Raw genomic sequence first — 24,436 nt, 5'->3', positions numbered from 1 at the left:
TTGAATTACGGAGGATTAGTCTACAACTCTCAGAACTTCACACACAGCTGTTTAAAACATGAAGCAGTATTGTCTCAACGAGCATACCTGGATTAGGGCTCTTTTTATGGGCATAAATCAGAGCCATCATGGTACAAAGTGACACATCCTGTTTGTTTTTAATAAGCTCCAACTGTCGAATACCCTCTTGGATGTCACCTAGTGAAAACAAGCACAGAATAGGCTATAAGATTTTTCAAGACAGAGAATATCAGCATCAAACCTCCATCTGACTTAAATTTCTCCCTCTATTTTTCCTCTGTGGTTTTGATAACACTTTCTTCATAGCATCCTTCATTGTTCACGCATCCATTTTCACTTGTTTGTGCAAGTCTTTCAAATAGACACAAGACAGAAAAAAGCATCTCAACACAGAGAACTTGAAAGGAGTTATGTGCTAGTTACGCCAACTACCATAAAGATGAAAATAATCTTTATTATTTGTTTTATGGGGGCATTGAGCAGCTCCCCCCCTTTTTGCTCCTGTTTCTTTATACAGCCACGATTTTTGTCTTGTGTGAATCTTTCGAACAGCAAGTAAAGAGGCAATATCTTGAAAAATAAGAACACATGAATGTAAATCAAACAAAAAAAAGTCAGGGAGTTTGGGAACCTCAAAATCTTTTGAATCCTTCCTAGCCCCCTGCCACAGCTCCCCTCCACTTCAGGTTACTTGTTAGTATTCTGTGACATCCTTGAAACATGCATTTAGCTAAATAAACTTCGCAGAACAGTTTAATGTACACAAAGATCCTCCCAATAGGTATTAGCTGTCAGCTCCTCTGAGGCAGATGGATACAGAGTTAGATACAGCTGCACTGAAGGGAAGAGAGATTAGTTGGAACAAGCAAATTTATCTTTGTGATACCATGCAGTGGGCATTTGGGCAGGGCTCATATTCCCCCCAAGGAACCCATCTACCTGACCCACGTTCATGTAACCATTTAAAAAAGAAGAAAAAAAAAAAAGAAACTCATTATTTCTCACTTCAGCACTATGTGGTCTACATCAGTTTCATTCAAACTGGGGGGTGAAGGGAGGAGGCAGTGATAATCATGAAACACTGGTTAATCATAAAACACTGGTAATCTCAACATGGAAAACGTTCAGACTCCATAATATTGTTTTCTTTCTGTGTAGCAGACTAAAGACTGAATTTTGTGGCGCAAGGAAGACCAGCGTTTTGGGAGGGCGGCGCAGGGACAGGACACAACACCCAGCTCCCGAGCCCGCATTACCTGCCCTCAGGGTGCCGTAGGCCCGGTAGAAAAGGAACACCGGATCGCTGCCCAGCCGCCCCAGCGCCTCCTCCGCGGCAGCCCGGACGTGGTGGAAGTAGCCTTCTTGGCAGTAGTAATTGAGCAGGGCCTGCGGGAGAGCCGGCCTCGGTTCGCTCGGGCAAACGCTTCACGTCGCGACCGCACGAGACCGCGCCGGCCCCGTCTGGCCGCTCGCCCTCCCGCCGAGGCTCCTCCACCGCCCCCTCCTACGGCTCGCCGCCCTCCCCGCTCCGCCGCCGCAGCCCCTGCGCAGCCCCACGCCCGCGGAGAGGCGAGGCGCGGCGCCTGGCGGCAGCGCCCACCTGTTCTGCCTCGGCGTCCATCGTTGCCACCGGCCACCATTGAGGGTGGCCGCCGGAAGGGCGCGAGAGAGCGTGGTAGCACGCTGCCATTGGCTGGCTGGCAGGAGCGCCGCTGCCATTGGCCTGGAGGGAAACGAGGCGGGAGAAGCACGGGAAATAAAACTGGTGGAAAACGCCGGGACGTGTCTGGCGACCTATTGGGCGCTCGGGAGATGGGGGCGGGACCATCCGGACGGGAGGGAGGGGTTTGAACACACCTTGGCGGGCGGTGCTGGTCGGGGAGTGCGGCGCCCCCTGCCGGCGGGGGCAGGCGGTCTCGTGGGCTGTCCCTTAGGAGCGCTTGCCCCAGTGAGGCTGGCACTGCCTGAACGCTGAGTTTGCGAATTGGTTTATTTTCTTGCTTTTTTTTCGGTTGGATGTACGACTAAGTGGCCCACGCTCCATATGTTTCATAACATATCTCAATACTGAGCACTTCAAGTTATGGGAAGCTTCTCTGTAGAAATGAAATAGCATTGGGGTAAAATCAAATACAGAAACTTCTCTTTTTAATTCTCTTTCTTTCCTCCTAGCGAATTACAGAGTTGCAAAGACTAGTAAAATTCAGGTTTTTCCCCTGGAGGTGAAAGTATCTTCAGTCATTTTTTCTAGACACCAGAAACAAACAACTGTTGCTAAATAACATTCCTTTAGAATGGTTATTGTCCGTCCAGCATGAAAATGGGCAATAATACTATTTAGTACAAGGAGGTGAACCCATCTTGCACTGAGTTAGTAGGTGAAGCAGATTCTTCTAGAGGGGAGTGGTCAGAGTAAGATTTTCGAACAAATTAATCACACATGGCACTGCTCCATTATACACTTCTCATTCCCAGCGTCAGGAAGGTGCCAAAGAAGTAATATGCAAGCATATTTACTTTTCCTTGTTGGTCAAGATGATCCTCAAAATCTCCTATTATGTTTAAGTGATGCTCTACTTGTTCTGAAGTAACATTTCAGCTTCTGCAACATTGAAAACCTAAAACATGTATGAGAAACAAGTATTTTTGCGTGGCCATGACCTGTGAACTGCAGTGACAGAAGCATAGTTCTCATTTATCTTAAAACTATTTCCTTGAGAAAAGCAAAGTTTAAAAAGCTGTGTATAGAATATTAAAAAATATTATTCAATTTACTACCATATTTTTGCAGCAATCCATTATTTCTGTCAGTTTGTGGATAATTTACATACTTTTTAAGGTAACCTCTTAAGATATATTTTGTCTATGTATTAATCTGAAAATGCTTATCTTTTCATTTTGATACATGTACTTTTCCGCCAAAGTTTTACACTTTTTTTTCATAATGCATTTCAGAACAATTTGAAGGAGAAACATTTTCCTCCCTCGAAAGATTTGTGATGGATTTCAGGGAAGTTGCTATGAAAGTTTATTTCTGCTTTAGCAACTGAGCAGGCATACGGAATACAATTGTTCATAAACTGGTTTTATACTAAGTTCAGTATTCACCTCTGAGTATTTTCATTGTAAGTTGTAGAGGAATGCAATATAAAATTATGTAAGCATATAAAATGAACATTTTCAGAAATTCACTGAGGCAATTGAGAAGGAATAACTGACAGGCCCACTTTCCAGCTGCATTTGCATTTTTCCATATCAGTATCCACAAATGATAGCTTCTAGGAACATGGTGCTTCCAGAGAGATTCTTAAAAATTCCTGAGGAAAAGACCAATGGTTATTCACTCCAACGCCAATTCACCTTTTTCAGAAAAGCACTTGAATATGAGATATTCTGTAGCCTATTTGTAATAGTAACTAGCAAGAATAAGCTGGTTCTCAAAACCCAAGTTGGGGAATGTCATATATCTGGTACTATTTTCAGCCCTCGCTTTCTCTTTGTGAACTCGTGAATGCTCAGTTCTCGTTCCTGTAAATGCTCTGAGCTTCCTGGGACACACAGCTCTCGTATTTGACGGTTGAGTCCCCCACTGCATGGAGCTGCTGCATGAACTCATGAAGTTACTCAGGGCAATACTATTGATACGTGCAGGATCATCATGCTCAGTGTCTACCATGCACTGAATTAGAAATTCCTAGTGGGTGACTAACAAGTCCCAAGGACTTACGTGAAAGAACATTATAGCTGGCTGTAAAGGTGTCACGGTTTAAAGCTGGGCCGGCTATTAAACCTGTGGCAGACGCTCTCTGTTAACCCCCGCCCCCCCTCCGAAGGGAAAGGGAAAGGGAAAAGGGAGAGAGACTTACGGGTTTTCAGTATCCTCTCATTCTGTGGTTTTAGAAGCATATCTTTTTTCTATTAATGTCAGATAATAAAGACAAAAGGAACATACAATAAAAAATGTAATCTTTATTATTTTGGTGCACTAATAATGTTTTTTAGCATCAGTTAGGGTAATAGTAGCATTTTCCTGCATGCAGTTCACTAATACAGTGTTAGTCAATAATTTTAATAAAAGTAATCTATATTTAATTTGTCTGTGTAAGAAACATAAAATGTCCTGATGTGTTGGATTATACAATTTTGCTACTTTCTCTTTGTGAAAAAATATTGTGGACTCAAGATAACATTTAGAACTGTTATAGTGCAACATGAACCAAAAATAAACTGTGAGTAAATATGACAAAAGATTAAGGATTCTGTGAAAGAAAGGTTGTATCTCAAAACTTATGATGCAGGCACTGCTTAGACATTCAATTTGAACTTTACACCATTCCCCAACTGAAAAAAAACCTTAGATTTTTTAGAAGGAAATTATGAACTTACTTTGCAGAAAGTGTTGACATGTTTGCAAATATTGTAAAAATAAGAACATACAACTATCCATTCTTTTAGTTATATCTTGTTTTCTGGAATTCTTCTGTGAAAAAGTGCTATGGACAGAAAGTAAGAAAAATGGTGTGACATCAACCTGAAGATAAAATTCAGTCCTTGTTTTATGTACATAATGCTGAAAAATAAAATAAAATTATTTTTACAGTATTTATATTTGCTTATAAAATTCTAACATTATTTTCAACAGGTTTAGTAGTTTTCAAAATGTCTGTACAGTTTGGATATACACTATATGCTTTTCACTGAAAATTCAAAAATGTAAAACAAATAAGCTTCTAAATAGCTGCAAAATATTGCTTAATGGTATGGAGGAATGAGGTCTTGTTGAGTAGTTTATTTCATTTAGCTCTGATGTATGGCTTCCCATATTTAAGAATCCTGAACAGTCAAAGGAACAGCAGCGTAGGCAATATAAACATGCATTGAGAGCATCCAAACTATCTATTATGGTAGATAATACGTAATTTTACCTGTTGAATGCTTGCACACTACAATTATTGTGGTACATATTTGATGCAATAAATGTGCTTAGGTCATTATCTGTTTGCTCAAACATGCACCACAGGTTAAAAATTACTATTTACATAGCAGAGGGCTTTTCATTAACATGTACAACATCAACCTTACTGAGAGCTGAAGATGGCTAAACAATACTGCAGGATAAAGCAAAACAACTTTATGAAGGGCTCTTTTTGATCAATTTGGAGGGCTGAGGCAGATTCATTTATTATTTGTATGCAGAAAGACAGTTGACAAGGACAAAATCTGTGACTCCAGACCTAGAAAGAAGTTTGCACTTTCTGAAACTTAATGGTCTATGCAAAAAATAATCCGTCTCTACTGTTCTTGTGAGTTATAGGGGACTTTACAGGCATACCAAGACTTGTTCAGATGTGATACAACATGAATACATTAATTAAGCACCTGAAACTCTGTTATACCTTTTCAGAAACACTGTGCTAAAAAAATCTGTTGTTCTTTGTGACTTAATGTTATTTTCATGCATGATCTATAAGTGCAGCATGCCTTCATGCAAATCATTTCTGTGTGTATATTAGTCATATAATAGAACATCTGGCCCTTGTACCTGTAAAGGTGTACTTAATCCCCTTCCCCAACAGAAGCCCCATTTACAAAAATAGTCACATATAATAAACAACGTATGAATAAAAATAAGATGAATCCACCAGCACAGATTTTGTAAAAATGCGACGTGTGTGGCAGTTGAAATGCAAACAGTGGATACAGTTACCATATTGTTTTATGTTAAACACACAAATACTTGGTTTGCACCCCTTTAACTGGTCCCTACAGTCTGGGTAGCCATTTTTTCTCCCCCCTTCAGCAGTGTCAGCTGGTAGTGAGAACAGTAACCTCCTGTCACAGTTGTTTCCCCATATCACAGTCACAGACACTGACGAGGGGTCACTGTCTTTTAATAGGCACTGACCTTTAATATACAGTATATTTGTAAAAATTGTCAGTTTGGCATAGACCTCCAGCAGGAGTCCTGTTGACACAAACACATGATCCTTACAGGCTATGAACTATTTTGCACATAGATGATTTTGCTTGCTATTTGCTCTTATTTCTGAACATCTTTATCTTCCTTTTCATGCTTTTCTTTGACTGGCCTTGTTACATGATCATAAGAAGGTGGACAAACTGCTGTTGATGCGGTTATATCGGTTTTCTCTGTAAATGAGTTTTCATTTAACTTGTCAATAAGAATTGCATCTTTCATACCCTGACCAGCCCCTCCTTCAATTTTGTTTTTGTTATAGATAAAGGAAGCTTGTTTCACTGTTCGTTTTAAAAGGTGACGTCTATAAGCCCGTTGAATAATGACAGCAGATACTTCCTCCTGTTTTCTTTTTAATGTGGTTGTAATTGGTTCATAGGAAGCTTTTGAAGGATTGGATGCCATAAACCGATCTTCCATCTGTATTCTGAGGGCGTCCATCTCCCCACTTTCCCCCAAAACACGCTTTGTGAAAGCAAACAAGATGTCAAGGCAGTGAATTCTGTCGCCGCTTACCATGGGCAGATCCATTGCAATGAGCTGGACTTTGTTTGGTTTGGGTAGATGAAGAGGAGGCTCAAGTGCTGCTGCAAAATCAGACAATTTCTCAAATTCCATGAATTGTGTTGCATCTGGATCAAACTTCTCCCAGACTTCATAGAACATCTCAAAGTCATCCTCACTCAAAGGTTCAGCACTTTCTTCAGTAGCAACACCAAAGTTCTCCAAAATCACAGCAATGTACATGTTCACCACTACCAGAAATGATATGATAATGTAGCTGACAAAGAAGAAAATCCCAACGGAAGGGTTGCCGCAGTCGCCTTTAACAGAACTCCCTGGATGAGCTTTGTTAGGGTCACAGTCTGGCTCCCCACTGTTAAGAATTGGGGCTAGCAAACCGTCCCAGCCAGCAGATGTGGTAATTTGAAATAGGCAGATCATGCTGTTGCCAAATGTTTCAAAGTTGAACATATCATCTATACCAGCTTCCCTCTTAACATAGGCAAAGTTGGACATGCCAAATATCGCATAGATAAACATGACCAGGAACAGCAGCAGCCCAATGTTGAACAAAGCAGGAAGAGACATCATCAAAGCAAAAAGCAGAGTGCGGATTCCCTTAGCGCCTTTAATGAGACGCAGGATTCGACCGATTCTGGCAAGTCGGATGACTCTGAATAGTGTGGGGGATACAAAGTACTTTTCAATCATCTCGGCTAAAAACATACCTAAAACAGAAAAAAAAAACAAAACCAAGATACATCACCACTGAATCTCCATATCATAGTAGAAATTTAGAAAATTGGTGGTTCTGTGTAGCAAGTAAAGATATTCTGTAGATTCCACTTGCATAATTTCTGTTATACCAGTTATACTTAATATTTGCAGGTGCAACATATGTTGAATGATTATAATAGTTTTGATGATTGGATTAGGTAAATTATTAGATAAAATGAAAAGATGCATGACTTAGTTGTAAACTTTGCAATGGCATAAGCCAACCATATGTCTCTATTTGAGTAAAAGTTCACTTAATATTAATTTTACCCTCTTTTTAGTTTAATAAACAAGACTTACCTACTATTGAGAGAATGACAACTACAAAATCAAAATGTTCCAGCCTATAGTGAAATAGTAATGGCGAAGTGAAATTAATTTCAGGACACATTCTCCAGTGAAAAGGACAATGAACCACCAGGTTTATCCAGTATAAAATATTTTTCCATTTCTTTACTCTGGTCATCAGTTTCTACCATCATGGTAACCATGTTAAGACAAATAAGAATCATGATGCTGATGTCAAATACTTGCTGTGTCACAAAATCGAAGACCATGCCTTGGAATTTGTTCTGAGGAGAAAAGAAACAAAGATACATCCAATACAACCTGCAATTGGTTTTCTTTTCCTGTTAGAAGAAAGTAGAAAAATACATGCAGTAAGGTCTATGAGACCTCAATAAAAATATACATTAAGTGATTTTGAGTAGAGTAGTCAAATTAAAGTGAATACAACAGCTTAGTTCAGCTTCCTTTGTTTGGATATTCATACATAAATGGCTGCAAGGGAAAAATAAATTTTTTTTTACTGAGTTTCATTTCCAATTTGCTGACTGATACACTGGTTAATGACAATTTTCACATAGGCATTTTTCTGCTCTCTATGTATCAATAAAAACTGAGATGTTCATAAATAGCTATTGATCTGATGTATATAAATAATTTTACCCCTGGTCTTGGTATAGGTTTTTGTGGTTTTTTGGATCCCAGCTTTTTCATTGCATTGTAGTATTTCTTCTGCTCTTCTGTCATAAATATGTCTTGACCTCCAAAGTAAAAACATGAAACCAAAACTGGTTATAATCACATTTATATGCTATTTGATGTGATTGATTGATTTATTTATCTCATGAAAATCAAGAAGACTGAATTAAGAAAAATCTCTTTGCTATCAAATGCGGCTGTCTGCAATCTAAGCATTAGGCCAGAAGTTGTCTGGACATCCAGTACTGCATCTCACAAAAAACAGTAATGCAGCATTTTTCTACAGTTATTTTCCTTGAACTCCAAGAAATCCTTTTCAGTACCTCTTTTCTTTTATAGGAAGAGATACAGTCAACAGCATCTGAGACAAGCTCAAATAGTCTCGGCTGCTCAATACTGTCACTTCTGAACTGCGATTTTAGTGAAACAAAGGAAGAAGACGAAGTCAGGTTTTCAGTACACTAATGTGTTAGTGCTTTAGGTATGTCTAGTTCAGCAATCAGAACATTATCATTGTGATTCAAAGTCTTCAAGGTTTTTGAGAAGATGGATTATCAGACTTTGGAGAAACTGAGCTGAAGATTGAAGCACTCTTGATACTGTTAACAGCAAAATGCTCTCTTTTAAGTCTTCTATCTTCTTTAGCTTCCACGTTCAATGAAGTTCTGATTAGCAAAAGCCAGAAGTAGCCTTTGGAGTCTGACAGTCAAGATAAAGAAAGAATTACAGGTCTTTCATGGCAACCTAACCAAAATCCACTGCCCACAGTAACTTTCTTGTAGAGACAGCTTGAATGAAAACCCATCAGACTCCACATACCTCTTGAAGTAAATTTTTCCTGGATAAAAGATCCTTGCAGACATCTAATTCCAGGAATGTCTATGAACACATAGGATGCAGCCCTTTTGTGGATGAGTGTTTGGGAAGGTTGAAGACATGGGAATGTATGCACCGTACACTGCACAGGCTCCCTAACCCTATTCTTCTAGGCCTCTAGCATGTACAGCTTCCAAAAATCTTACTTAGCATCTCTCACTAGTAACATAAACCCAAAGAAAGTGATGAAGTCCAATGAGGAAAAATCAAACTAGTAATTCATAGCTGCTTTTGTTCTTTAGCTTTCATTACCTTATCTATTTACAGAAAATAATTTTAAGGATGAGCACCTGATACTCAGACCATCTATACCAGTGAGATTATCTACATCTGCACTATGAAACAATAGAAAAAGGCCCTGAGATAGTTACAAACCACTCTTGTTCTGTGTAGTTTCAGATTGTTCAGTGCCACAAAATAGAACTTGAATATTTGGGATCATTAAAACAGCATCTGTAGTAGTGTGATGAAATAATGCTTTATTTTTCACAACCAGGTAGCTATTCTTTTTGTGCTGACAGAATCACTACAAATCATGAAGGAAAAAATCAAGAAATTATGAGTGCTTTAATGTAGAGGCCTAGATTGGTAAAGCTGATCAGCAGTTTGATCATGTAAGGAGATTTCATGAAGTTTAGGCACGGAAAAGCAGATGACTTGAGGAAGACTAAACTGGATACTGAAAATAGAAGGGTCTATCCCATTCACTACAATGTAAAATCTTATGACTTTAATGCATACTACGTCTTGGTAAGATTTTGTATCCTAATATACTTCAGCTTTTTCAATTTTGAACAAACCTTGGATGTACGTTACATATATCAGGCACCTGCAAAAATGCAATATTTTAGAATATATTTAGAAGAGAAATGAAACAATACTTATCTTCTTTTTTTGCTGATTGAAGTTATCAATAATGACACCAATGAATAGGTTCAGGGTGAAAAAAGACCCAAAAATTATAAAGATGACAAAATACAAATACATGTACAGGTTTTCTTCATACTTGGGTTGCTGTAATACCTAAGAAAAAAAAGATGAAATATCATTCCTAAGATTTCATGTGAAAATTTCAACTGAAAAAGCAGCAACCTTGGGCAAAGTGTCCTTAATATTTTGTATTTGGACAATACTCGTGTCACTTATATCAATGTATTTTGTCCATTCCATCTATTACTGACAGCATCTGGTCAGTTTTCCACAATTTGTTGCAGCAGAATCTCCTATTAGTTAATTTAATTTTGTTTCATTCTATTGTATGGATATTAATTGCTTTTGGAAGATATATAAATACACACTTGTTGATAGACAGACCTCAAGAAAAAAAAGATAATTTAAAATATTTGCACTACTTACATCTCTTGAGTCAATAGCCGCATACATAATATCCATCCAGCCTTTAAATGTAGCCTGTAAACAGTACACACCTGTTTAAGCATATAGCTTGAAGAAAATTCATATAATTATTTCCAGCAACTGAGTACAGCACCAGGAATAATTAGCATAAGAGGAGATTTCTAGATAATTTTGTCTCCCGGCTTTCTTCACAGCTGCTCATTGGATACATTGTTGTGTATCCCCGTTTTGTCTCTATACAAACATTTTAAACATTAAGCGTAATTAACTTATTTCTAATTCCTTATCACAAATAATAGAATGCAGTATCATTTTAGTGGACTAAATGTTCATCAAATCATGCCAACTGCAAAGGCTATGTACAGCTGAGAAACAGCCTTACGTAACTTAGTTGCCACCAATGAAGGCTGATGTGTACTCTCTCCCTCTCAAATCAGTCAGAAAGGTGGCAACCAAAGAGAACCAAAAATTTGATCAGCTCAGAAAAGGTGTTTTCTGATTAATCACAATTTTGATTTTTCTCTACTTTGGAAGACTTTACCTGATTTAGTAATTCTGTTTTCATTTTAAATGTATTGTGTTTTATAGAGGCTGGATCCCCCAAATATGTTCTGAGATAGACTGGTAAGAAAAGGATGTTGTTTATGTGCATCGAAGATTTAATATGCTTCATAGGAGGCAGCATTTAGTGAACTTTTATAGCTATTTCCTCTGCCTAAAATCTGTAAATTTTTATATTTGACAGCAAGGTGTAGATTGCTTCATCTGAGTCTTCAAAACAGAAAGTTTATTTTCTCTGTTGTAGCAATTAGTTAATTTTTGACTAAGTAACATCTTGAAGTAGAAATCACTCAGTTTTTTAATCCAGTTGTGCCCAGAATAAAACAAAGAAATGAGATAGATAGTTCTCTGTCATTTAATCCCTAAGATAATTTTGCTAAACAAGGCTGCAGAACATTGGTTCTTTCATATGCCTTGCCATAGAGACCAGTCACAGAAACAAGTCAGGAATGGAACATTCTTCATCCATGGTTATTGCTGTATGTCCATCATCTGGAGGTTTCATTTCTAGTGGATGTTTCAAAAAGGCTTTGCTTATGCTCATACAAAGCAGCTGGCATCATCCTGAAGTGAACTTAAAATGAGAAGGAATTATTTTCTTAAAGGAAAAGAGGTCCCTTATACTTTTGAAACAGTAAAATACTAAAAAGAGCATGATTATCCTGAGATGCAAATCCAGTATGCAACAGCTTTCGCATCTTGGGGCAACACAGAAAATATGAAGTTCAGGCAACTTACAGTACGATGGTAAAATCAAAGTGTAGTATCAGAGGAACAATAAATCTGAAATAAGTAGAAATCTCAGCTGAAGAATTTAAAGTCCTTGTGGAAATTTGGACTTCAAGGGATTAGGAGAGGTAGGATCAGCTTATTTATGTAATTCCTAATATATGTTTGACCTGTTCTCAAAGACTTTTAATGATGAACACTCCAAAACCTCATAAAAATATTTATTCTGGCACTTTTCTTTATTGTGTCCTAATATCTAAATCCTTCTGTTGCCATTTAAGACTGTCACTTCTCATAATCATTACGTATCTGGAGAACAGAGTACTAATAATCCTTTGTGCAGCACCTTTTACTTATTTGCAAACTGATTGTTGCTGCCTTTCTTCTTTATGCTGTGATCACTGTTCTTTCAATCTGTCCATGTAGATTGTGTTTTCCCAGAACATTCTCATTATTTTCCTCTGAGCTCTCTTCCTCTATTTCATCTCTTGAAATGGTAAACAAAACTGGACTCACTATATCAGCTGAGGTCTTACTAGGTCTAAACAGGGCAGGATGATTACTTCACATCTTACAGATGCTACTTTTGTTTCTTAGTACCTTATTTGCATTTTTTGGAATGTCATAACTTAGGCTGAAATCAGCACTTCAACCTGAAACACTAAATGCAAATAATGGGCATACTTTTATATCAGAAAAATGATGCAAATAATGGAGTGGCTCTTCTGCAAAGTGTGTGCTGTTGCCTCAGGTTCAGACACATGACGATCCTTGCATATCATCCTCCAGGCAAAGTGGAATTATTGTTTTTTTTGTGAATTTGTTGGTGTAACCTAGACTAACTAGAGTGAATGGAAAAAAACAGACTAATTTTAAAATATTAAGCTTCACAATCATCAGTAAAGTACTCCATTATAAACAGACAGTACCTTTCAGCTAGCGCTAGGAAAAAGATCTGAAGAACTCAGCTGTTGTTTGCTTATCATTATTGTTATTAAAAAGGCAACTTGAAAGAGTGTAAGGGTGGAAAAATACAAACATATTACTATCTTGCAGTTCAAAATATCTGAAGTAAAATGTGTATTTTCCACAGTTTCACAAAACCATAAGATACTACCATTACTGAAGAAATGAAGAAAAAAACGATCCCAAAACCTAATTAAAATTAAGTAATTTTAATAATAAATATGCTCCCTCATCATGTTTTTTTTCTAAATCCTTCCTGAAAATCAGTAGGAATCGGTGAATATAATCATCATTATGCAAAATCATTTACACTAGTTGAGAAATTATCTGTGAGAAAATGGATTCTTAATTCTCAAAGCAGAAGCATCAGTTCAGTAGAAGAACTTGTAATTTTTAAATATGTTGCCTGAACAATAGCAAATAATGGAACTGGAGGTTCAGTTCAAGGCATCACATTTAGTGAAAGAGTGTTATTTCTACTGCATTCAGTAGAAGCTTAGGCCTGCTTATGTTAGGCTTAAATTTATCTTCAACACATTTTCTTTAACAGAAATACGGTATTATTTGGGCATTTGTGCATATTGAATAGAAAATAACACAGAAATATGACTAAGAGATCAAATTCTTAGTTGTCTTTTTGTATATTCAAATATAAAAATATATTGTATATTCTCAGTGACACTAAATCAGGAATAATTCATTGATTTCAAAGATTACAGCAGTATAACTGAAATCAGAAATCTATTCCAAATGGTTTTTTCTCCCAAGGAAATTTGAAAGACATATATTCAAATGCAGATTCAAATATAGTTAGAAAAAACCAACAAAAGAAAAATCCCCCAATCTGCTTTACTATTGTTAAAAGTGCATAGACTTTTTTCCTGATGAATAATTTCTGATTAAGTTATAAGTGATGCTGGAGTTTCACTACTCCATTTCTCTACCAGAAAATACCACCAGGAAGATTTCACATTCCCTTTTGGAGATACAATAGCATCTTGCTTTTAAAATACTCACCTGCTGGAACTTTGAAGCCATCCTAATCTAGCCCTAGAATTCCAGCTTCTGATTTTTTTACCCTACACTTAACAACGTGTATTGTCTTATTTATATTAGTAACAGTAGAATAATATAACATTGTGCTTTGAGACCCATGGGTTTGCCACATTTTAGCCTGGTAAGCAGGATATACGCTTACAAGTAGGCTAAAGCAGGCCTCCAGGAGACTTACTTACCAAAGAACCCAAACACTAAGTTCAAGTTAAAAAGGCATAAGGCCATAAATTATCAGGGCAGATGCACATCTCTTTGTGTACACCCACCTCTTCCTCTTCACTCATTGATGCATAAAAATTGTGAAAGGAATTTCTCCAGCAGTTCTGTCTCTGCTTTGATGCTTTTCTTTAGGGACAGAGAAATACTCAAACAAGTTCAGACCAAGAAATGAAAGAGAAGTTTGCAGATCCATATAGACCAATATGAGCTACGCTGGATCATAGAAGAAAAAAATTCTTATGGAGACAATGTGTACTTATATGACTGATGGCATGAATATTTACACTCCAACTTCAAACTAGGTAAGAATTTTGGAAAATGGTCTCTGATCAACAAAGTCTATAAAACTTGGCGATATCAATGGCACATATTGTCAGCCTGTATTTTTTGGCAGAAAGAATTATAACATTGCTATCAATACTAAAGATTTTCCACATACACCCCTCCTCCAAAAGAAAAAAAATTCAATATGCAAACCAAAAATTAGTTTACATTCTTTTCTTAGGTCACTCATTCCAGAAATTTATTCCATATCACCGCCAAAGAAACCCAAGAAAGAGCTTCTCAGAGAGTCCTTTCTGCTTAAAAAAACACTGCCATACATTTCCCGATCTAATTTTTTGAGCCTAGAATATTTTTCTGAAAATTATTCCACTTTTACTGAGTATTTCTGTGTGAAATATCTGTTTCTTTTCTGTGTTCCTCTTAAAAAACAGAGGTTTTTTCATGCAATGAACAGACCCATATACTACCAGAAAAGGCTTTTCGTGTTTCAAAACAAAAATTGTTCATAAGGACTCATTTATACCTTTCCCAGAATAATAATGTCCTCAGTGCCAGGTTTGGAGTTCTTTTGGCTTGTTTTCCATTTGGATTTTTTTTTGGCATGAAGATGGTACTACTTCCAATAGTATTCATTCCAGATAGAAAACCTCAGTGATGCAGAAAATAAAGATTTATGTTGTATTACCTATAACCCAGAAAAAGCTGAAGGGATTTACAATGTTCTTCTTTGACTGGCTCCAAGGGCATGAGTCAGAGGGTAGAATGGAGAATGAAATAATACTGGATTATAAGAGGCAGCTTTCTGTAGTTAGTTTCTAGCTTCCTGAAAAAAGGGATCTTGTATCTGTAATTCATGCCTTGATACTTATTACTGAGTTTGTCACTAAAAAAATGTCATTGACCTCCAGGGGGTTATTGTCTCAGATCCATCACAATCTAAGAAAAAGTCTGTGCCTGAGGTTGTTAAGGTGGAGAACCAAATGACTTCAGTACACTTTTCAACTAACCATTAAGATGTTAAAAAAAAGCCATTAACGTTCACACTGCGTGCACAGAAAGCATATCTACTTGCAACCACGATTATTTTTTCCATTTTTTCAGGCTTAATACCTTATTTTGGGCGAAATACTCAAGTTTCAATAGCTTCATCTTTGTTTCTGACATAGTAACGGATACCTCTAATTAATTCTTAGTATTTACTCATCTTTACTATTACTACAAGCTGATTCGGGAAGGTGGGGAAATCTAGGGTTATGACATACCTATCGATTTCTCATGTTTCTTCTGAACACAATGGCTTTAGAATCCTGTTCTAGGTTCTCAACAAAAGTACTTTATATATCCAATAGAAAATCACCTTATAAATATCTTCTTTGATTGAGAAAGTGATGTAAGAATCTCAAACATTTATGAATTGTGGCCTTTCTTTTGTTCTTGAAGGTGAAAAAAACATAGATTCTGCATATTTTAAAGCATTAGCTGAAAATCAAGCTGGTATTTTGTGTTGTCTGCCCTAGGGCTTTTATCATTCCATAACTGCAAAATCACTACTAGCAGCTTACTTACCAAACCCTAAAAAATGCAGAGCCAAGTATCTGTTTTGTGGGATGGCAGAAGTGCCCCTTTTTTTACTGGTATGGTAAAGGAGAATCTCTTCATGCTTTTATGGGCATTTTAGTAATGTAGAAAAAATAAGCGAGAATGACAAAACTGTCATTCTGCTCACACAAAAAAAATACATCCAGTAGGCAAGCCTTTGATATCAGTGCAAAATCTCTATATTGTAGATACTGCAAAAACAATAGGCTTGTCCTCCCATGAGAGGTAGGTCTCTTCGTGATAGGTCTAGATTCATTTTTCCTTTGCAGCGTGGGAACAATTGGCAAATTTCTTCCCATTTTCCTCCCAGAACAATCCAATAATTTAAGAATCTAAGTCTTCATGTAAGAAATACTTGTTGCTTTTCAATGAAGAGGAGAAGGAATAAACTATGCATAGCCAGGACACTGAAATATGTATGACCACAAGTAGTTGAGGGGTGGTGATTTTGGCCACAAAGCCAGGAAAAAATGTACCTGATGTTATCCCTGTCCAAGAATAGACTAGGTTACTACTAGAAGAAGAGTTGCAAACCACTTGAAGAGAGTTTTGTTGATGTCTTGTTTCTCCTGAACATGTGTAATAAAGCATTCTGCCCCTCTGACCCCAAGGGGGATTCTAGGCCAGTGGATTTCAAAAATAAGACAGAGAAAAGAAGTATTTAAAGTCTTTTGATTACAATCCAATTTTGTTATCAAAATCAAATTGTATTCAGTAGTTTATTTCTTCAATACTGCTGGTCCCTCTCTGCTCCTTCCTGATGTGACAGTAAAGTAAATAATTAATCATAGTGAAATTTAAATTGGCAGAGTTATGAGTCACACAGGTGAGACACTATATTAGCTGGGAGAGGCATTTCACAATGCTCAGAAATATTTTTTTAGACCCTGTGCAGGACCATGTTGATACCACTGCATCACGCTAATGATTTGTATTATTGAGATTTCTTATGTCAACATAAAAGCTAGAAACTTATTTAAAAACTCTAAAAGTGAAAAATAAGATTCTGCAGAATTAGACAGTAACCTCAAAAAACCATAGAGGTTGTTCAATGCACACAACATAGGTTAGAGTCCAGCGTTTTCTTGATTAAAGCTGGGTCAGATTGTTAGCTACTCCAAAATACAAAGACAGTGCTGTGAGGACACAATTTTTGATAGTGAAGGCATAACCTAATAGTATCTTTCTGCATGTATTTTCTTCCTTCTTTTCTTCCCTCAGTTTTTGCTAAATAAATTCCACTAGTGCTCATGCACAGAAACAGCAAGGAAAATATCTCCTAGATTATAGTATCTAATGATATTTTTCTTTTCTTATTTCTCTTCCGAATGAAAAACTGCTTCTGAGATCACATAAGTCTGCACTGGTGGCAGCCACATCACTGAGATGGGATTTCCTACCTGGAATTCTTCTCTGTGACTTAATCACCCCAATGCAGATTTTGTTTTTCAGCAACAGTAAAACTTAAAGTATTTAGGTAGCTGAATACCATTCCTAGGTACTTCTAGAAAACTTTTAAAGTTAGAAGGGCTGGAGGACTAAGGGAGCTATAAATAGGAAGGACAGCACTTTTTCTGTCAGAGGTCCTAAAGTATACTTTATTCATCTTAGTAGGGCTGTACTTGCTGCTATACTGTGAAGAGAGTGATCAATTATCAGTGCATGCCAGAATTACTAAGTCATGGATAAAAATCATCAGGTAAATGTTTTCTGTCTTTGTTGCTAGAATTGCTTTTCATTATTACATATAAACAGTAAAACGTATATAAAGAGTGATCACTTACTACTTGAAGTAAAGAAAGATACCCAAATCCTACATTATCAAAGTTTACTTTCACGTTTTTCCATCGGGCACTTTGATTGTTTTTTAATGAGTTCCTCGCACTGACTAAAATTGTTGACTTGGTCGACTTCAAACCTTCATCAGGTTGTGGTGTTAACACAGTAGTAGAACTTCCCAGCAAACAGATTTACTCCCATGATGCTGAAAATTAGCCAGAATATAAGACAAACGAGAAGCACGTTCATGATGGATGGAATTGCTCCTAAAAGGGCATTCACAACCACCTAGTACACAAATACAGGGGGAAAAAGAAAAGAGCGTAAGAATATTTTACAGCAATAAAGTTTTGTATACTGTTTTACCAATGCTTAATAAATGCTTGTTCAGAAACTAATATTAAAATGTTAAAGCAGCACATTAATAACTGTAGCATTGCACTGTTCTTTTAAATACTTAACATTAGTATGTGTAATGAAAGGAAAATTAGTGAGAAAATTAAAATAATTAAAAGAAAAACAAAAGACCTGGTGGTAGTAAGATGAAGCCTGACACCAATGTGTTCTATATAAAAAAGACAAGCATGTTAAATATAAATACAGACATAATAAAATTCTAAAAATGCATCAAATGATAGCTTAAAAATATTTAAACCAAAAATAGCAACCTGTAGATTTGACCAACACAACTTTGAAATTTAAGCTGAAAACACAAATGCCATGAATCTAGAAACTAAGCTCTAGATTAAAAGGATTATGCAGGAATTAAATACATATCTTTATTGCCTCATTGTTCCATGCAAGATTATAACAAAGATTAATTTCTTTGTATAGAAAAGCAAGACAGTTTTGCAATATGTGTCTACTTGAATCAAAATAATTTATTTCAAGCTCCAGTCTTATTGTTTCATGTATTGATTTTAAGTCAGTAATACCCTTCATTTATCTAAAGAAGGACGTATATCAAGGACATATTTAGGGGTTTTTTGATTTTGCATTTTAAATTACTTTTGGCCGGTTGCCTTTTCAGCCCCTTGCAGCAAGATGTCAAGTAAATACTTATCTAGATAAAAGTGTATTTTTCTGATACATGCAGTAATTAATCACATGTGTCTGTCAGAGCTATCAAAACTTTTGTGATATTTGTTTTCCTAATAGCTGAGCAATTATTTCTCCTTGAGTATCCAATACCAGATCTCATTTACAAGTTATACTTTATTTAAATTTTACTTTTTTTCTCTTGTAAAACTTTTAGGACCTTGGAGAAGGTAAATAAAATATATAGTAGAGCTCTGATTGTCAGTAATCCAATTTCTGCAGTAAGACAGGAAAGGATTGGCATGGATACTTGGGGTGTATTAAGGTGTCTTGGTCCATCTTTGTTCCCTGCTTTCTGCAACATAGAGGGATCTTCCCCACTACCAATGTAATTCTGAGCAAGCTCAGAGCTGCTCAATCTTACTACCTGTATTTCACAGCCACTTGAAGGCCTTTGGAAGCGGAGTATTGTGGTTGTGTTACTCGTGACTCAGCACCCCCCTCCTTCCAAATATTATGGCCAGGAATTAGGACCTGTTTAGAGATCTTAGGTAGAAATGTCATTTTCAGGGCATATTTTCTTCCCGTTTTAAGGGTCTCCTCCATTGCCAGACAGTAGAAATGGGACCTTTCTGTAACTGAGAATTATCCTTATCTTTTATAAATGCATGATTTTTTTTTTTTTTAAATGTAGCTTTTCTTGGCAGCTTATATTTTTGTTGATAACTTTAAAGGGAGCACGCTTGCTTCTTGAGATTTTTATTATAGAAAATGTGAAGTATCTAGGTGATGTATGCATAAACTAGCCATTTAAAAAATATTTTAAAAGGCTAACAAGGTCCCAGTAATATTCTGAACATATGAAACCATTTTCAAAGGAGTGAGGGAAATATTTTTTTACTATTCTGTGGGGAGAAGAAATCTGTTGCTACTTAGCTTGATGGAACTGGGAACAACATAAAAATTAGGAATGCAATGATTCTGGAATTTATTCCAAGTCTGACCTGATCTATGATACCATATTATGCTATTGCTGCTTTGAAATTCTAGGCCAGCTAGTGCTTGTCTTATCTTTTTCTTTTTTTTTTCTTCACCCATAAAAATGTTCTGGATGTATTATCTGATTGAATTCCTCTGTTTAATCTTGTTGAAAAACCTGAAAATTAAGATGTCAAGAAAGAAAGATGGGGATTTAATCCTGCAACTTAAATAAATTAAGGTCACCTGTGCTCACACAAAGAATGGTTTTGTATGAATTGAGTGCCTGTAGCAGTTAACTTTTTAACAACCCTGAGATCCATTGGACCACAGCACAGATCCAGAACCAGGCAGCAGAATACTAACAGCTACAGTAATTGTTACAACAGTCATGAACTGATAATACTTGTAGAAAGAAAGATTTCTACAAAATAGCCATCAGTGTTTCCTGTATCTTTAGATGAACAGGTAATGCAGTCTTGCCAAAAGATCAGCCAAAGATCAGCCACATCTTCTTGAACAAGAAGTGAACAGCTTCCAGCAAACTGTTCCAACAATGATTCCAACAAGTTGTTTCATATAGGTCACTGAAAACCCATCAAATGGTAACAATCTTTGTCACTACTGACCTGGCCTGATGCGAACTGGTGACCTAGAGATGAAAGTCTCTGTATCCTATTACCAACCCCTTGAGCTATCCAGTTCCCCTGGAAGGTTTTTTAAGAAAAGAAGAAAGAAAATTAAAACTTTTAGAAGTTTTCTGTTTGCATTTTGTTTTTGCTTGATTTTCGGGGTTTTTTTCCCCCCACCAGTGTTGAGCCTTTGCCTATCATACTTATAATGTAAAACTGCATTTTTACATGCTGGTCAGATGCTTGGCTGACCATAAAGTCCACATTAGGAAGAAGTCTTTAATTTTTTCAACACATACAGTTGAGGCAAATGCTTTATCAGTGCTTTTTCTGTTACTTTTTTTGGTATTTGCTTTGGGAATAGCTGAGGTATATCAGGATAACCAGGACATTAGCTTACATAATATATATCCAAGATAGCACCCATACATACACACACGACACCTACGCACATAAGTTACAGCAAATGGACAGAAAAAAGTGAGAACCAATTGAAAGGTGAACTGAACACAGAAAAGAGATCAATTAGCATTTCTTAATGAGTTAAAAATTTAGCAAATAAAAATTGTCCATCTTGTACCGAAAAGAGTCTGTAGTGGGTTAAAAGCATGTCGGCAACTACAGCTCGTATTTTTGCTCATTCTTCAAATCTAGATCAGAGGTATGTGATTCTAAATTTATTTTTTATTTTAAAAGGAGCTGTTCTTTTGGGACTATTTTCAGTTATGCCTTGATACAGAATATAATGCTAATAAAACTGGAAAAAAAGATGTTTGCAGAGTTGTTTGTTTGGTTGTTTTTTTTTAAATTACCTATGCATTTCCTCAAGGCTGGGATGTTGTTGGTCAGCCCAACTCCGGTGAGCAAACTGCAAAAGTCCAAGCTGATTCTGCTTGTTCACCTTCCTATAGCGTCAGGTAGGTGGAATAGCAATAAGTGCAAGTGAGAAGCAACACCTGACACCTATAAAGACAAATGGACTCTAGACTATTTTACATCTCAGTTGATATTCATCCAGGAAAAAAAAATCGTGGTGGGAAACTGTTTCTCCTCTAGAAGAAAGCAGTATTTCATATATATATATATATATATACACACAAAATTTTTTCATGTTTACATGTTCATAACACTTATCTTCCAACATGAGATATATACGTAAGATAAAAGTATTACTGCAATGCTAATTGTCTTATCTTCTGGCTGATATGACATTATGTCAATACAAATTAGTGGTCCAGTTGATTTTTATTGTTGCTGTTTGTATATAGCAAAATGGAACTGGAAAAAAAAAACCAGTTTTGCTACCAGAGCTGTGCATAGGTATAAAACAAGGATTGTGCAAAATACCCGCTTATCCCTGCTGTATAATTAGAATATAAGGAAGCTTTACTAGATTCAGCCTTGCTGTGGGACACATATCTGAAACACATAGTGAGATATAAATGTATTATATCTCTCACAGCAAAATAGCTTCAGTAGATCCTGGCACCTCAGAAGTCCCAGGCTTTCCTGTAGACTGTGAATTTCCAGGAATTCCTACATTGGACCTGACTAATAAGTATATCAGAGCCTCCTGAAATCTGTAAACAAACCAGGAACAATCTTCAATTTTTTCCGTTACTTCTGTGAAGAAGTTCCAAACTCTATCCCCTGTGCAAGTTAAGAGGAAGTTACCATCTTTGGGATGGAAAGGAAGATTATACGATTATGTCTGGAACTTCCTTAAAATGACAAAGTACTTTATTTGCCTCCACTTTGGAAGCTGTCAACTTCATAATTTTAGGCTTAAACAGGAAAAGTTTCCCAAAAATTTGATGTGCCAGATCTCATATCACAGTCCTTTGAAGGAGGCTATAGAGGTTATTTAACTGTTACCTCATATTTTTTTCCTGCACGTACATTCTCACATAAGATTCATATCCACAAGCACAGAAAGCCAAATAATTTTTACTTCACCAGGACCTTTATGGATGAAATCAAAGCTTATCTTCTATGCATGCTATATGGCCCTAACAAGCATAAGATGTGTTCCTGCTGCACTCAAGTTCCTTGATAGCTGGGAAAGCCTGAGAAAGCCTGCAGGAACTCCAAGGAAAAGGAACAAATTGTGGGCTTGAATACGTATGTCCAAAAAAATGAATAGTTTATTTTTCCTTAAGTGACTATCTGTATAGACACAAGTCATAGACTTCAGATGGTGCTTGTTACAAAAAGCCATTCATCTCTCTCTTAGCAGTACGGAGATTGAAGAGCCAGTTGTTCAAAGGCAGCAGCATGAAGAGGGAGTTTGATGATAGCATACGTAGCATAAGCCACATTAGAGCAAAATAAAACCATGGAAATTCATTCCTGACTCAAATGAAACACTGACACTGCCTTGGGTAGGATTTAAGAGTAAGCTATGAGTATTGCCTTGTCTTGAACAAATGTGAGGTAAGAACATCTCTTACAAGATCATGAATCTCCCCTGCTCAACTGGCCAAAGTCCAGATGTACACAAAGCTGCCAGAGAGAGCATTTGCACTGAAAGATGAAGAAGTGAGCAAGTAGCCATTGGTTTAGATTCTTAGTCCACTACAGAGGTAAGATGGCTGGAATGAGTAGGAAGGTGTTCCATGAGTGGACAGGAATGGAGGTTCAGGTGACATATGTGATCTGAGTTTAGCATGTTCTCATGGTGAAGGACTTTGAGGACATCACACAAGGAAGGCTACAAGATGCTGAAACCACACTGACTTGACCAGGTGGTGGGTATCATGTAACAGACAGGTGTATTCTCTCTTAAACTGTGGAGGAGTTGAGACAAGGGAGGAAAAGACACAAGAAATACAGTAACTTTCCCAGTCAGGGGATCAAAAGAGCACCTGAGGGAGATCATGAAGAAAGCCCATACCTGAATCAAAAAGATTAGCACTACCTGATAGTCCAACGCAAGCAATCACTGGAACAAACCTCTGTGTTGACAATTATCATCCCTTGCTCTTTGCATTTGTGAATCAATAGCTGTAAGAGAACCAGTGCATCAGCTGATTTATTTGTATTATGGCAGCATAAGCATACCACTGGACCTTCACAGGCCAGGCACCAACACAGCGAGCACAGCTGTCCAGCAGCTTGAATTCAATGTATGGCTTTCCTTCATGTACTTTTAACTGAAAGCTTTTCCACTACCACTGGATTCTGTGTCATATGTATACTATGTGTTTTCTAGTTTACCAATCATGAAGCATGGGCACAGACAAGTCAGAAATATTTAACAGGAACTTCTCTATATGCAAATAATAGTGTTTTCCAAGGTCTGGTGCTTACAAAAATAGACAGATGCTCGCAAGGTGACATGCAATCAAAAAATTTGTTATGCAAACCAAATTTAAGAGAGATATGCACCCATTCTGCTCTTTTATGTCCATGTGATAGGAAGGAAGACCCCTATATCAAAGAAGTTCAAAGAAAAAAAAAAGAAGCCAAACCCAACACCCCAAACCCCTGGATTTTGCTAGTTGCACAGCAAAACCAAATCTGAAATATCAATTGCCAAACCCTTTTGAAAGGCAATTAGAAATGCAAAGGTAGGTAGTATAGAGCAAAAGGTTCCCAAGAATTCTTTGAAGTAACTTCCCCAACAAAATACCTGAACGGCTCCTTAGTCCCCAGGGATGAAACTAATCTCATAATTATATCTATGAAGAATGAGGAAACTCTTGCAGAGTATCCCTTAGTAAGCTTTTCACACTTCGGGGTTCATAGGTGGCTTTGAGTTTATAAGATGGCAGTTTCTGGCATTTCACTACTAAAATTGTATACATAAAGAGAATCTGGAACTTCGTAGATACGCAGTGTGATGTAAAACATGGCACTAGATTTCTAGAAGAGAAGAAACGTGCAATTCCTTCAATTTTCTCATTTGGTTTGTCAGGTAAAAAGAGGAAATGTGTGGACCTGCAGGGTAATCAGTGGTGATAAAGTCCTAATCAACAAACAAAATCAACAGAAAAAAATCTCAACATATACAGTTTTCATCAATTATGAGATCATCCACCAGTGCAGTGATGAAATTTGCTACTATCCAGGCTTGTGCAAAGATTAACAAGGGTGAAGG

The 24,436-nt window shown here is 36.9% G+C and overlaps 2 protein-coding genes across 3 annotated transcripts in view; both read right to left on the bottom strand.

The window, feature by feature from the left end:
- The window catches only part of TTC21B (tetratricopeptide repeat domain 21B), a 41,776-nt gene extending 40,106 nt beyond the window's left edge, over positions 1 to 1,670 (bottom strand). Inside the window, exons 1-3 of one of the 2 annotated variants that reach the window (XM_068407851.1) lie at positions 1,622 to 1,670; positions 1,278 to 1,407; positions 88 to 198 (exon numbers count right to left, since the gene is read on the bottom strand). In XM_068407851.1, the coding sequence (XP_068263952.1) occupies positions 88 to 198; positions 1,278 to 1,407; positions 1,622 to 1,642 (262 nt within the window). In that variant the 5' untranslated portion in view covers positions 1,643 to 1,670. Of the gene's footprint in view, positions 1 to 87; positions 199 to 1,277; positions 1,408 to 1,621 lie in introns of those variants that run through there. The other variant, XM_068407852.1, reaches the window with a different exon arrangement.
- Positions 1,671 to 6,061: 4,391 nt separating this feature from the next.
- LOC137667502 (sodium channel protein type 1 subunit alpha-like) overlaps positions 6,062 to 24,436 on the bottom strand; it is a 73,509-nt gene continuing 55,134 nt past the window's right edge. The window contains 10 exon segments of the mRNA XM_068408320.1: positions 6,062 to 7,230; positions 7,580 to 7,615; positions 7,618 to 7,693; positions 7,695 to 7,721; positions 7,723 to 7,851; positions 8,228 to 8,332; positions 10,025 to 10,162; positions 10,496 to 10,549; positions 17,695 to 17,778; positions 17,780 to 17,977. Coding sequence (XP_068264421.1) covers positions 6,062 to 7,230; positions 7,580 to 7,615; positions 7,618 to 7,693; positions 7,695 to 7,721; positions 7,723 to 7,851; positions 8,228 to 8,332; positions 10,025 to 10,162; positions 10,496 to 10,549; positions 17,695 to 17,778; positions 17,780 to 17,977 — 2,016 coding nt within the window.

Source organism: Nyctibius grandis, chromosome 9, assembly GCF_013368605.1.
Source record: "Nyctibius grandis isolate bNycGra1 chromosome 9, bNycGra1.pri, whole genome shotgun sequence".
In the NCBI taxonomy this organism is placed as follows: domain Eukaryota; kingdom Metazoa; phylum Chordata; class Aves; order Nyctibiiformes; family Nyctibiidae; genus Nyctibius; species Nyctibius grandis.
The sequence above is the reverse complement of the archived record's forward strand: the minus strand, read 5'-3'. Positions and strand labels throughout refer to the sequence as shown.